This window comes from Pelophylax lessonae, assembly GCF_965119305.1.
Source record: "Pelophylax lessonae genome assembly, chromosome: 4".
NCBI classification, from domain to species: domain Eukaryota; kingdom Metazoa; phylum Chordata; class Amphibia; order Anura; family Ranidae; genus Pelophylax; species Pelophylax lessonae.
Window position 1 is genome coordinate 443,728,587 of NC_138771.1, and position 12,682 is coordinate 443,741,268.

General features: G+C 43.2%; 1 protein-coding gene across 1 annotated transcript in view; it reads left to right on the forward strand.

Annotated features, from left to right (window-relative positions):
* The window catches only part of CANX (calnexin), a gene marked incomplete at its 5' end in the record, with an annotated part of 123,352 nt that overhangs the window by 37,101 nt on the left and 73,569 nt on the right, over positions 1-12,682 (forward strand). Inside the window, one exon of the mRNA XM_082255330.1 lies at positions 1,813-2,005. Within this exon, the coding sequence (XP_082111456.1) occupies positions 1,813-2,005 (193 nt within the window). The remainder of the gene's footprint in view (positions 1-1,812; positions 2,006-12,682) is intronic.

Sequence of the window (12,682 nt, forward strand, 5' to 3'; positions counted from 1 at the left end):
CCGATCTGTCCGCCGCAATGTCGCAGTCCCGCAAAAAAAATCACAGATCGCCGCCATTACTTGTTAAAAAAAAAAAAAAAAAAAGACAATAAAAATGACAAAAATCTTTCCCTTAGTAAACGCAATAACTTTTGCACAAACCAATCAAAATACGCTTTTTGCGTGTTTTTTTTTTGTTTTTTTTTTTTTTACCAAACATATGTAGCAGAAAACAAATTGGCCTAAAATGTTAAAAAATTTTGATTTTTACAATTTTTTTGGGGAATTTCATATAAAAAAAATGTGAAAAATATTGTTATTTTTGCAAAATTGTCGCTCTTTTTTTGTTTATAGCGCATGATCAAAAAATCGCACAGGTGATCAAATACCACCAAAAGAAAGCTCTGTTTGTGGGAAAAAAAGGACGTCCATTTCATTTGGGTACAGCGTCGTACGACCACGCAATTGTCCGTTAAAGTCACGCAGTACCGAATCGCAAAATAGGCCCTGGTCAGGAAGGGGGTAAAATCTTCCGGGGCTTAAGTGGTTAAGTCATTCCACAGATTTTCAGTGTGGTTAGGCTAGGCCATGCAGTTCACCTTTTTTCCTTTAACCACTGTGTGAGGCACTAAAGACCCAACAGTTGTCCGAATCGCTTGCCACTGTCCAAAATTGAAAAATAAGTGTTGCCTTTTTTTTTTTTAATACTTTATGTTGGCCACAGCAGGAATTGGGTGAAAATTGTTCTGTCGGTTTGTTTCAATTGACTTTTGTCACTGAACCAGTTGGTGGCCAAACTGTTTCTTCATCCAACCAGATACAGGCACTCTTCAAGTATTCGGATAACAAGCGGCACTGGCTGTCAGAGTACAACAGTCCGCTGTGGAAGATTTGTTCATTCGCGCTCTTTAGGCTCGGTTCACATATCTGCAACATGGGATCTGACTTGTTAGACCCCAAGTCGCATGACATGTCATATTCAATGTTTCTCTCTGAGAACCGTCCAAACTGATACTACACAAGTTGCTCCAATTTTAGAAAAGGTTCCTGTACTACTTTGGTCTGACTTGGGTGTGATTTCAGCCCTTGTACAGGCTCCTAAATAGCATCCAAGTCAGAAGGAAGACGCAGGGCAAAATCGTACAACTTTGCCGTCACAGCAGTGTGAACCAAGCCGTAGTGTGGGTAGAGAAATCTTTAGGTGCGTGAACGGGTTCAGTTAAACCTTTTGCTTGTATAAGCTTCAGAACATTAATTGACAGACACAGCAGATGTATAGGCTGTCTCTCTGGGAGGATAGATACTTTACAAAATGCAGAGGGATCAGAACCCCCATTTTTTGTTATACAAAAAGAGAGTCATGCTTTAGTTTAGTGTCTGAAGTGAATGAAAATATTAGGAATATTTTCTGCATAATGTTACTCAAGATGAATAAATTCCATGGTTCAGCCTGAACTTTTTTTTTGCTCTGGCTGGGAGTATTTCTTCCTAGCTCCCTGCGGTGTCAGAATATCCAATGGTATCCTTTTCAGCAGAAGGATATTAAGCCGTGTCTAGGACAGGATGTGAAGGGATATCTGGCTTTGTCTCCGCCTACACTATCCAAAATTTAAAAAGAAAGTCTTGCCTATACATATACTTTATTCTAACGTCTCAATATTTTCTTGGGCTGTGAGACCAAACCCTTCAAAGTCCTTGCTGATGGTGTGTCTGTTGAAAGTTGAACCCAAGACTTTAATGCTGCAGGGCCATAATGTTATCCCAACTACACTAACAAAACACATGTGTTTTTATATTACCACAGTTGTGTTTTAAGATGATTTATTCCCCCAGGATCAGTTCCATGATAAAACACCTTACACCATCATGTTTGGTCCTGACAAGTGTGGAGAAGATTACAAGTTGCACTTCATTTTCCGTCACAAAAACCCTAAGACTGGACAGTATGAGGAGAAACACGCAAAGAGACCTGACACGGATCTGAAATCCTACTTCTCAGACAAGAAAACTCATCTCTACACACTAGGTTGGTGGTTTCCCTGAATTGAGCACCATAGACAGTGAAAAGCAGCTGTTTTGTAGGCTAGACCTATCCTAATCAATTTGATGGCATTACTGTTGGATCAGACCGTTTTGTCTTTTTTGTTCTGAAATATTGCAGTGTTTTGAATACTAATCCTTTATGTAAAATAGACCTTGTTATTGAGTGTGGGGCTCACTGAGACAAGCCTCATCTCCTAGAGCTGCCCAATTAATCGTATAGGAATCACAATCTCGATTCAACCCCCCCCCCTCCTACTACAATCTCAATCCAGAATGTTTACGATTCTCGGGGTTATATGTGTCTATGACACAAACAGCTGCAGCCTGCATGCCAGAGACTTGGGATGTCTGGCTGACACCTGGGCGATATCGTGGCGATCTGTGTCAGAGCTGAGCTGACAGAACAGAGCCGATGCTTCCTGTATAGTTCTGGCTCTGTTCTGTTACAGGTGGAGTAACTGAGCTACAGGAAGCTTTGGCTCTGCGCCACTCCTCACACTTCACCAGCAGTACCCACAGCAGTACCCACCAACCAACAGTACCCACGGCAGTACCCATCAACCAGCGGTACCCAGGGGTAATCCATGATGGGGGGTGGGGGGGAATCCTAGTCACAGCTTTATTGCAAATGGTTAATGAAAATAATATATAATATATATATTCTTTAAAATAAAAGAGTTTGAGAATCGTTACCTTGATTCTAATCAAAAAAAATAGTGATTCTTATTTTTGCCAGAATCGTGCAGCTTCTCTATCTGTAACCCACAGCACAGGTTTTGCTTAGTGCTGATAAGTTGGCACCTAAAATTTTTCTGTTTTTATTTCCAAGTTTTTGTTTCTTTTGATGTTTGTCCTGAACTGTGGTGCTTGGTGATAGGCCTGATATATAGACCCTGGTAGTCTCCCCAGCACTGCCTCCATGTGCATGCAGGTCCCTGCCTCAGCAAGATCAACTGCAACAACTCTACTTTTAGTGTAGCGGCCTAGAGGACTCTGGTCCCTCAGTGGTCTCAAACGATAGATTAGCCATGTCCGTTCTGTTGCAGCTGGCAACGCCTGGATCATATTTGGAAGAATCTTCCACCACCAAACATAACCAAGGCTCAAGTGGCGTTGGAGCCTTTGGGGGGTGCCTACTTTTTTGTATCCTCATGGAGAGACCATTATCTAAGCAGCCCCTTTAGGGGGAAAAAACACTCTCTTGTATCCATGTCTGAAGGCTGACTCAGACCCCTACTCTTCTGTGGGTTCAAAGACCTGTTGCTTCCCCTCTGACAGCAACCTGTTATCATCAACTAAGCTGATGCTTGACCCAGAGCTGGTGTTAGATCTTATTAGGGCTGTTGAAGTGACTTTGAGCCATTGCCTTCCCTGTCTGAGGATTCCTCAGTGCTATTTGGGGCACATAAGCATAGGTGGCCCTCTTAAAGAGGAAGTAACCCCTCCTCAGGAAGTTGTACCTATAGGTAAGCCTATATTAAGGCTTACCTATAGGTACTGTAAATATCTCCTAAACATGCACCGTTTAGGAGATATTTACCTTTAATGCAGCCAGTGACGTCACTGGCGCATGCGCTCTGAAGGAACGGCAGATCGTGCTGTTCCTTCAGAGCCCTGTGCCGTGACCGTCGGCTCCCGCGCGCGTGCGCGGGAGTGACGTCACCGCGGCTCCGGCCAATCAGATGGCCGGATGCCGCGATCCCGGAAGACGGGCGACTATACATGTCGCCCGTCATACAGGTAAGCAGACGGCACGGCGGGGGCTCGTTCTAAGGTAAGTATTTCATAATGAGCTAGTATGCGATGCATACTAGCTCATTATGGGTTTCTCTTTCAGGATGTAAAGAAGAGAAAAAAAAAATTTCTCGGTGTACAACCTCTTTAAGCTTTTAAGTTATTTCTTCTGTTACAAGGGTTAGACATATCGGGCTAAGCCATTCACCTTGCCTAAACACTTTGCTGTACACTATTCTTTTGAAGAGGCATTTGTCAAGAATTGTCGTTTTGTTTAGCTTTGGAATAAGTCTCTCCTGCCTGTGTTGACTTGGCAGATCAGTTGGTTCAGGACCTGCAATCTTTACATTGAGTCTTTGGATTCCAGTTAGCTGGTCTCTTGCCTGTCTGTTTCAGCTGTTGTGTTTTGGCGCCTACTCTGACTCGAGTGCTGGTCCATGGACCAGACATCCAAGAAGGCTCTAACTGAAATGTTCTTCATGTGCTGTCTCTCTATGAAAATTATTTAGATGAAATTGGGAAACTCATGGGCAGTAAGAGCTCCCTTCAGCCCCAGTCCTAGAAGAGCCAAGAAGAGGCTGGTCCTTTGTTCTCTCCACATAAACACGTTTTCTCTATCGTTCATTGATAGACGCAGCTTCATATCTTCTTGACCATTGGGTTATGCTGCCCCTTACAGGAGTAGGACACAAGGAAAAAGCTTTCACCACGCCTATGGGGCTGTTCCTCCAGGCATAACCCCACACACTGCTACAGCCCTCAGTTTGTTTCTGCCTAGTTTAGGAGTAGGAACTAGCTCCCTGCTGGCACTTCGGTCTTAGCTGTTGTTTTTTTGGGAACCTTTTTTATAATTTATTCTTTTAGTAGAGTTCCTGGAGAACTACAAGCAACAGCTGGCTGGGTTTCGGACTGGATATTCTAGATCCTTAAGGTCCCCCTGCCTGGCCAGCGAGCGTGAGCAGGTTATAAAAAGTATGTGGATATGCCCGCGCTTAGGAATAAATCAAATTTAAAATTGAAATAATAGTTGATGCGGGCAGCTGCTGATAAAAAGTTGTGTGCTCCTTTAAATAGATGGCAATGTGTGTATCAGCACTGCTCCTCAGTATGAATAAAGTGCCTAGTGCAACAATATTAAAATTTAATACAATACCAAAAATTGTGATCAGTTATGATAAATACACATGACGACAAATAAGGTACCAAGTGAAATAAGTCCTTGTAGTTCAATGTGACTATATAAAGTGGATTAGTTCTTTAAAAGTGCTAGTGCTTGAAATTCAAATGAACGTGAATTACTTCATGCTCCACTCAGTGCTCCCCTCCTGTGTCCCCACTCACCGGACAATAAAGAGAGATGAGCATCTAAAGCTAAATTAGCATTAGTTCCTTCCTGGTAGGATCGAGTGTGTTGAAAATGGTGAATGCTGTATTTTTCTCATATGATTACTCCTTTTTCTTATTCCAGTGGCTCCCAGTAAGGATATTCATAAAAATGGGTCGAGTGAACTCCATAGTGTAAAAATGTAGACTTTATCTAAATAAATAATCCACTTACATATAAAATGGTGCGATCAGCGGCTAAAAAACTTGTGGTGGACGCCGTTTCTGCGTGCGTTTCAACCACCAGATATGTCAGATGTTGGATTCCTGCTTTACGCGTTTTGCCCCTTCCACTGGGCATCATCTGATGCCTTTGTCTGTTGACAATGTCAGAATCTCTTAAATGTAATTAATGGGCAGCCATTTTCTAAAATCTTAGAATGCATGGGGCAGCCATTTTCTTGTAGTCCACGTTGCTGGACAGCATAGGCAGACACTATACACTCTAGGCACGACTCAGGTGATTTTTATTTCCTGTGTCAGATTGTTCTTTCTGCTGTACAGATCGTTCCTGCAAGCCTCCTGATTTGGTTTGGTAACGTTTTTTGGGGTCTTTTGTGGGTTTCATCACACACACTGCTATCAGTCTGTGCTAGGCTGGGACTTGCTGTACCACCAGTGCAGCGGTGCGATCGCGTTTTTTGCGACTTTTTTAAAGTGACACTGCATCTTTTTAAATTCAGTGTAAATGGAGTCCAAGGATACATTTTCACCTGCAGACCCCTCTGGGTCGCAGTCCCTTTTTGGCTTTTACAGCAGTTTTGGAAAGCCTGGTGTCAAAAGTGGATTTAGTGTTAAGTAACGTTAACCATAAGCGTCCTTTGCCTTCGCCTCCCTCTGCAGTATCTTCAGATTCTAAAGCAATTATGGCCGCCGCAGACACACCCCATCCTGGTGGCTCTGTGTCATCGCATTCTGATTGTGAAGAGGACATGCCCTCATCAGCCGCTGCTCGTGAAAGCGCATTGGTGGAAGCACTTAAAGTTTCAGTGCGAGAAACTTTAAAAATGGCGGATGAGTCTACAGTGTCAGGAACGCCGATGTGTGTCTTTTGGCACCTGCAAATCCCAGAAACCGGGCAAAGTGTTCCCCTGTCCGGAACGTTTTGACAATATTGTCAATGAACAGTGGGGGCGCATCAAGCACATGTTAATGGTGCCAAAGTGTTTTAAACGCTGTTATCCCTTCGCAGATAAGGTTTCCACTGGGTGGACCATGCCACCAAAGGTGGATCATCCAGTTTCCAGACTGAATAAGTCTACTGTGGAAGAATTCCCTGCCTTTACAGACCCCGTTGATAGACTGGTTGAGTCTCTGGCTCGCCATTTACATGTGTTAACGGGCTCAATATTGAAACCAATTTTTGTGACCACCCTTGTGTCACGGACAGTCACTGAATGGGTGAAGTTACTTAAAGGTGTCTTGGAAACTGTACAGCTCTCCCTGGGGCTGGTTGAGCTCATGGATCAAATGGCTCAAGCCCTGCTGTATATATGTGTTGCGTCACTGGATGCGGCTCCCCTGGTGGCCAGAGTGTCTGCTGTGGGGATTGCTATTAGACGCATGGTGTGGTTAAAAACCTGGTCTGCGGACCAGGCTTCCAAAAATGCTCTTTTTGACCTTACCTTTATGGGAGAGAGGTTGTTTGGATCCTCCCTGGATGAGTTGATCAAAGGCCTTACGGGTGGGAAGAGTACTCTTCTCCATCAATTCTCTAAGGTCAAGGCATCATGTACTAGACAGGGGACCTTCTTTTACTGCTCATAGGTGTTTTTTTCGTACCTCTGGGTAAAAGGAAAGCCAGGTCAGGTCTTCTGGGAATTCCAAGAAGATATGGTCAGGTAACCCGAAGCCAGGCAAATCCCGATATGCAGAGAAATCCTTATCTGCATGAAGGGGTGCCCTCACCCGATTCTGGGGTGGGGGGACGTCTTTTTGCTTCTTTCCGGAACCATGGACTTCCTTTTTTCAGGAGAAATGGGTTCACAAATTGATTCGATCAGGGTACAAGATCGAATTCCGGTCTCGACTATCGGACATGTTTTTCCCGTCCAATCTGCGTATATCTCCAGATTATTTAAGGGATCTCCGAGAGGCGGTACAAGATCTGCTGTCGCAAAGGGTGATTGTGCCGGTTCCCTCTCAGGAACGTTTTCATGGGTTTTGTTCAAACCTGTTTACTGTGCCCAGGAAGGAAGGCAAAGTGCATCCAATCCTGGACCTCAAGGCTTTGAACCGCTATGTGCGGGTGCAGAGGTTTTGAATGGAGTCCATTCACACAGTAGTGACGTCCCTACACCAGGGAGACTTTTTGGCCTCCATAGGTATCAAGGACGCATATCTACATATCCCTATCTATGCAGGACACCAGCGTTTTCTCCACTTCGCTATAGGAGAGGAGCATTATCCATTTGTGGCATTACCCTTTGGTCTCGCCTCCACCCCCAGGATCGTTACCAAGGTGCTGGCTCTGGTGTTGGCATTACTGCGCCAATGGGGGATTTCGGTACTGGGGTACCTGAACGATCTAGAGTTTGGTTGGAACATCAATTTAAAAAAATCTGCCCTGATACCTTTAATGAGACTGGATTATCTGGGCTTGACTCTAGTATTTCTTCCCCCTGGACAAATTGCAAATTGCAAAATTTGCAGGGGGTGATCCGGTTTTTGTGAGCAGACAATCGGTTTTCTCTGCGGACTTGCATGCGGGCCCTGGGTCTGATGGTATCAACCTTCGAGGCGGTTCCGTTTGCTCAGTTACACACGAGAACTTTACAAAAGGAGATTCTAGTAAAATAGAACAAGGATCCAAAATCCTTTGATACTTTGATTCGGTTGAATCACTACACAGTCTGCTCTTCTGTGGTGCCTTCATTCGTCAGTGCTTCACCAAGGTAAGTCCTTCCTGCCGTTGTATTGGATGGTGGTAACCACAGACACCAGCGTGTCGGGCTGGGGAGGAGTGCTAGGGAAACTCTGCGCCTAAGGATCCTGAGTGAGAGGACTGGGAAACAAGGATTTCGGGCACAAATGTTTTTTTAAAAACAAGTTATTTTATTCAAAACATATTAAAAACCAAAGAAGAATGCAGGCATATAATTATGTGTTAAGGACCAAATCAGACCCATAAATGGTCTATACTGTGGTATATCTTAATACATAAGGTTTAGAACAATGGTTTACATACATCTTAAAGTACAGAACAATTAGTAGTCATAACATTCTCAGGACTATTCACTCACAATCAGACAAAAACCACCGGCGGACACCAAAATAGAAAAGGTGTCGGTCCGTGGGATCAACTGAGAGTGTGAATTAACTTCCACCATATAATATTTGACCTTTGCTCGACATGTTTCGCTTTCTTAGGAGAAAAGCTTCATCTGGAGCATATCATTTCGTTTGTCTGTGTAAAGAACAATACTGTTTAGACATGTTGCATATAGATAACATAATTTTTGATATTTCACAATAACGTGTCCATTATTCCACTTAGTTATAAATATACAAACATATTGCATTTAAATAGGTCCTTATATTTTTTATATATATATATCAACACAATATATCATTGAGTCTTAGGTTGCATCTAGCATCCAAGGAGGTATTCGGTTGGGGGAGCCTAAGGATCCTGGTCAGTGGAAGAGTCCAAGCTGCCGATAAATATATTGATTTACGTAAATCTTTCTAATTACTGCTCATTCTACCAAGGCTCTGGTGCATTCTGGGCTTTTCATCACTGTGCCTCTTTGTGATGGTGTTCACCGTCACTGGAATTTAAGGACAGATGGGTGATGGTTTGAATTGCTTCATATTTGTCAGCAAGGTCATTTGTTCCCATTTGCCATTAGGTCTCTGGCCAGGAAGTACAACTCCTAATATGGTCATTCCAGGAAGTTCAATGAGGAGACGGACTGTCTGGCAATGTTGCTTTTGTCTGAGGTGGCTTTCCATTCACCTATTGTCGGGTGTGCTAATGAACTCACCTGTTGTCTGCTAGGGGATTGTTCTGGTCAAGCTATCCAAGCTGGACCAATCCCTGCTGACTCATTTTCAAGTCCTCATTTGCATGGCTGGAGAGGACCTGAAGGGGAACTGCAGGTACTTTGCAATTGACCAATGGGAGGGCGGTTGTTGGGGGCAGGATGTTCCAAATTCTGTATAAAAGTGTGCTGTGTTTTTCCAATAAATTGTCTTCCTGTTTGAACTTACATACAGCCTGCTTGGTGTTTGTTCTAATGGATTCCGGACGGCACATAGCTGTAGTTCGGATCCCGGATCCTTGGTTGACCGAACCATCAGACGTTGCGATCTGCAAGCTAACGCACTAGAAACAGAGGAGTGTTGGGAGAGCGGAAGCGAGCGAGCAAGGGTCTCGTCACACTCTGTTTCTCAAATTGCAAGCCATTTGTGTGGTTGTCTGCCACACTTATACTAAGGCAGCCCATAGATTTGTTATTCTTTCCTCCCACCATAGGTGGAAGGAAAGAACGCTCGATTTCCTGCGTTCAGAACACGATTACTGCTAGTAGCTATAGCTGCCAGCAGTAATTGTATGTAAAAAAAATTAAACAAGCTGGTTACACTGTAAAATATAGGATAAATCTAATATTTTAGTATCTTTAGGCGTTTCCAGACGATTAGCATTGATAGCCAGACTGACTTAAAAACAAAGTGTGAATTTATTCAATCACACAAATGGCATTAACAATACAATGTAAAAGGTATAACAGTTCAGTTCAGTGAAGGTAAAAATATATTTCTGATAAATGTGTCCAGCTTGAAATCATGGCTGTATAGACATGTGTGTGTTCCTCTTTGTCCTTCAGTGTAAATCTTCAAGTACAGGAAGAAGCAGGAAATTACGTCTCTAGGTTTCAGAGAACAAACACCTGCTTAAGTTGTCAAAAAGTCTTTGTATAGTTTTTGTGGAGAAGTGATGTGTGTGATCTCTCCTAGTCTGTGTGACTGTGTGTCCTGCTCCCTATTGATCCCTTGGCAATTTATCTTACATGTAGTCGTCATAAACTCTCAACTCTCCAAAACTTGTATGGCATACATCATTTCTGCTAACTTTAGTTAGTTATTCTATACAAGAGGAGGTATTAAACTCAGTCATATATGGAATTTGATTGACAAGCCCACATGTAACACTCTATTCTTGTAACGTCTAATATGGCTGATGTCATGTTACACCATATAACCAAAAATCTATACAAAAGTAACACATATTACCAACTTATACAACTTGTATAACATTAAGTAAATACATACAAATACTATTAATTGTGACTGGGATTACACTAATCCTAACTAACCTTATTTAAACTAATATATGTATTATTCCTAGTATTACATGGATCATGCCTATTCTTTACTTCCCATGACATTCTATACCAGATACCTTGTATGTCATCTTCCAACTAGCTACATACCCCAGAATTATCTGACATTTTACTGTGTCAGCTCAGATGAAGAACTTTTATTACTAATCATCGGAACAAGGTCATTCACACATATTAATATTATAATTAATCCTAAAATCACATATATTTTGAAAGCTTTCTGTGAATATAATATAATTCCAATAAGTGCCGAATTATGAATTTGGAATAAATATCGAACATACACCCAAGTCATTTAATGGATCGACTTGGGTATAGTCAGCCTGCCAATACATGGATCAAATCTTGGCTGATCCATGTTTGACTGGCTTAAGTTGAATTCAATTGCTTTGTCCTAACAGATGACATAAGAAAATTGCCTTTAGGCCTTAGCATGGTGAGATGTGCTGCCATTGATTTTGGTCAGTTTGCCTTTGAATGCCATTAAACCTATACTAAAAACTTGTTTTTTAAATAAAGTATATTAAATCGCTTTGAACAGTTTCTCAACCTTTTTATCTTCGAGGAGTCCCTGGCAAAAAGTTTGAGACCTCGGAAGCCCCTGAAATAATGTTCATATCTACAGCTCAGGGAACATTGGTATCAGCGAGCTGTTGATGACAATTCTTTTTAGAAATCGCATTAAATAAAAGAATGAATATTAAACATATCTAATGTGCACCTTGTGCTTTCTTTTTCTGCAAAGATGCTCCTCCAATGTGAGATAAACAGTGTGGGGTGGGGGGCACGGTACAGGGGCTCAGGAGGGCCCACTACATTAGGGGCAAAGGCAGTACTGTCTGTCGTCTTCTGGCTTCAAAAATTCCTGCAGCTTTCATAACTCCTGTGGCATGCTCCCGCTCCTCCTCATATCCTGTCTATCCCAGATGATGTCACATTCAAGCACCTGGGATCACAGGAAGAGGTGCCAGCGGGGAGCAGTGTGCTACAGCCAATAGTATGGCAGCCGCTTCCCTGCCTGTCTCTGCATGTGTTCATGAGCTATACCTGTCTGCGACTGACAGGTAGATCACTGCAGAATCCCTGAGAACCCGGCTGAGAAACATAATGGGTATTGGCTCGATTTAGCTGTGTTTTTAAAGTAAAAGAATTTCCTACTGACAAAATGACATCTGTGTTTTACTAAGCTTTTTTTAAAATAAGATTGATATATACATTTTTTTTCTCTTTCGTTCATTTTCTTGACCGTAGGTTTATACTGCCTCCTACAGGAGTAGGAAACTAGGCATAGAAAAATCTTGAACACGCCTATGGGGCAGTCCCTGGGGGTATACTCCCACTTCTAGCTATAGGTATTCCATTTTATTTTTGCCTAGTTAGGAGTAAGGACCTAGTGCCTTGCTGACACTCTGATCCTGGCAATTTTTTTTTTCTCTTACGTCCTCCGACAGTCGCCGCCTCTTCATATTCGTCACATATGGGGTATTAGACTTTGCTCCGAAGGAGTAGCTAGGCAACAGAATATGTTAACAATAAAGCTTTAACATATCCCACCCTCAGGGGGTGGTCCCCTCAGTCAATACCCTCCTACTTCCTGCAACCATATCTCAGTTTTAATGTCTAGCTTGTCAGGAGTGGCTGGCTCTCTCTGTGCTGGGACTTTCTGTCCCAGACTCTTTCTTCTTTTTAATATTTTGTTTGAGTTTTTCTCTCTACCTTTATTTAGCTGTTATTTTGTCAGCGTTAGTTAGTTCTTCGGACGAAGAGGATCATGCGGACTGGGTCTCGGGCTGATCCCCCTGGTCGCAGGTCGTGGGTCAGTGGCTTCCCAGTCTGCCATCGAGCGTTCAGCCAGGTAACGCTCCTGGCATAGTGAACGACCCATCCCTGTTCGGTGCAGGGATGATTGGTGAGGTGGCTACCTCACTGGACGCTGTGCGGTTTCTTAACCCCCATTTTGTGCGTCTTGAATTGCGACTCTCCCTGCCTCATGTGCAGCGGCTTGTTCGCCTGTGCGGGTCCCCCACGCCATGTGAGGTAAGTGTATTTATGTGGGGACCTGTCTGTCTGGGGGGGTGTCAGTCTGGGACTGTGTAACCTGCCTCTATTCACACTGCTTGTCTCCCTATCTCTCGGCTGCATGCTGTGGGCTGCAAGGGGGGGGGGGGGAGCTGTATGACACTGTGTGTGTCAGACTG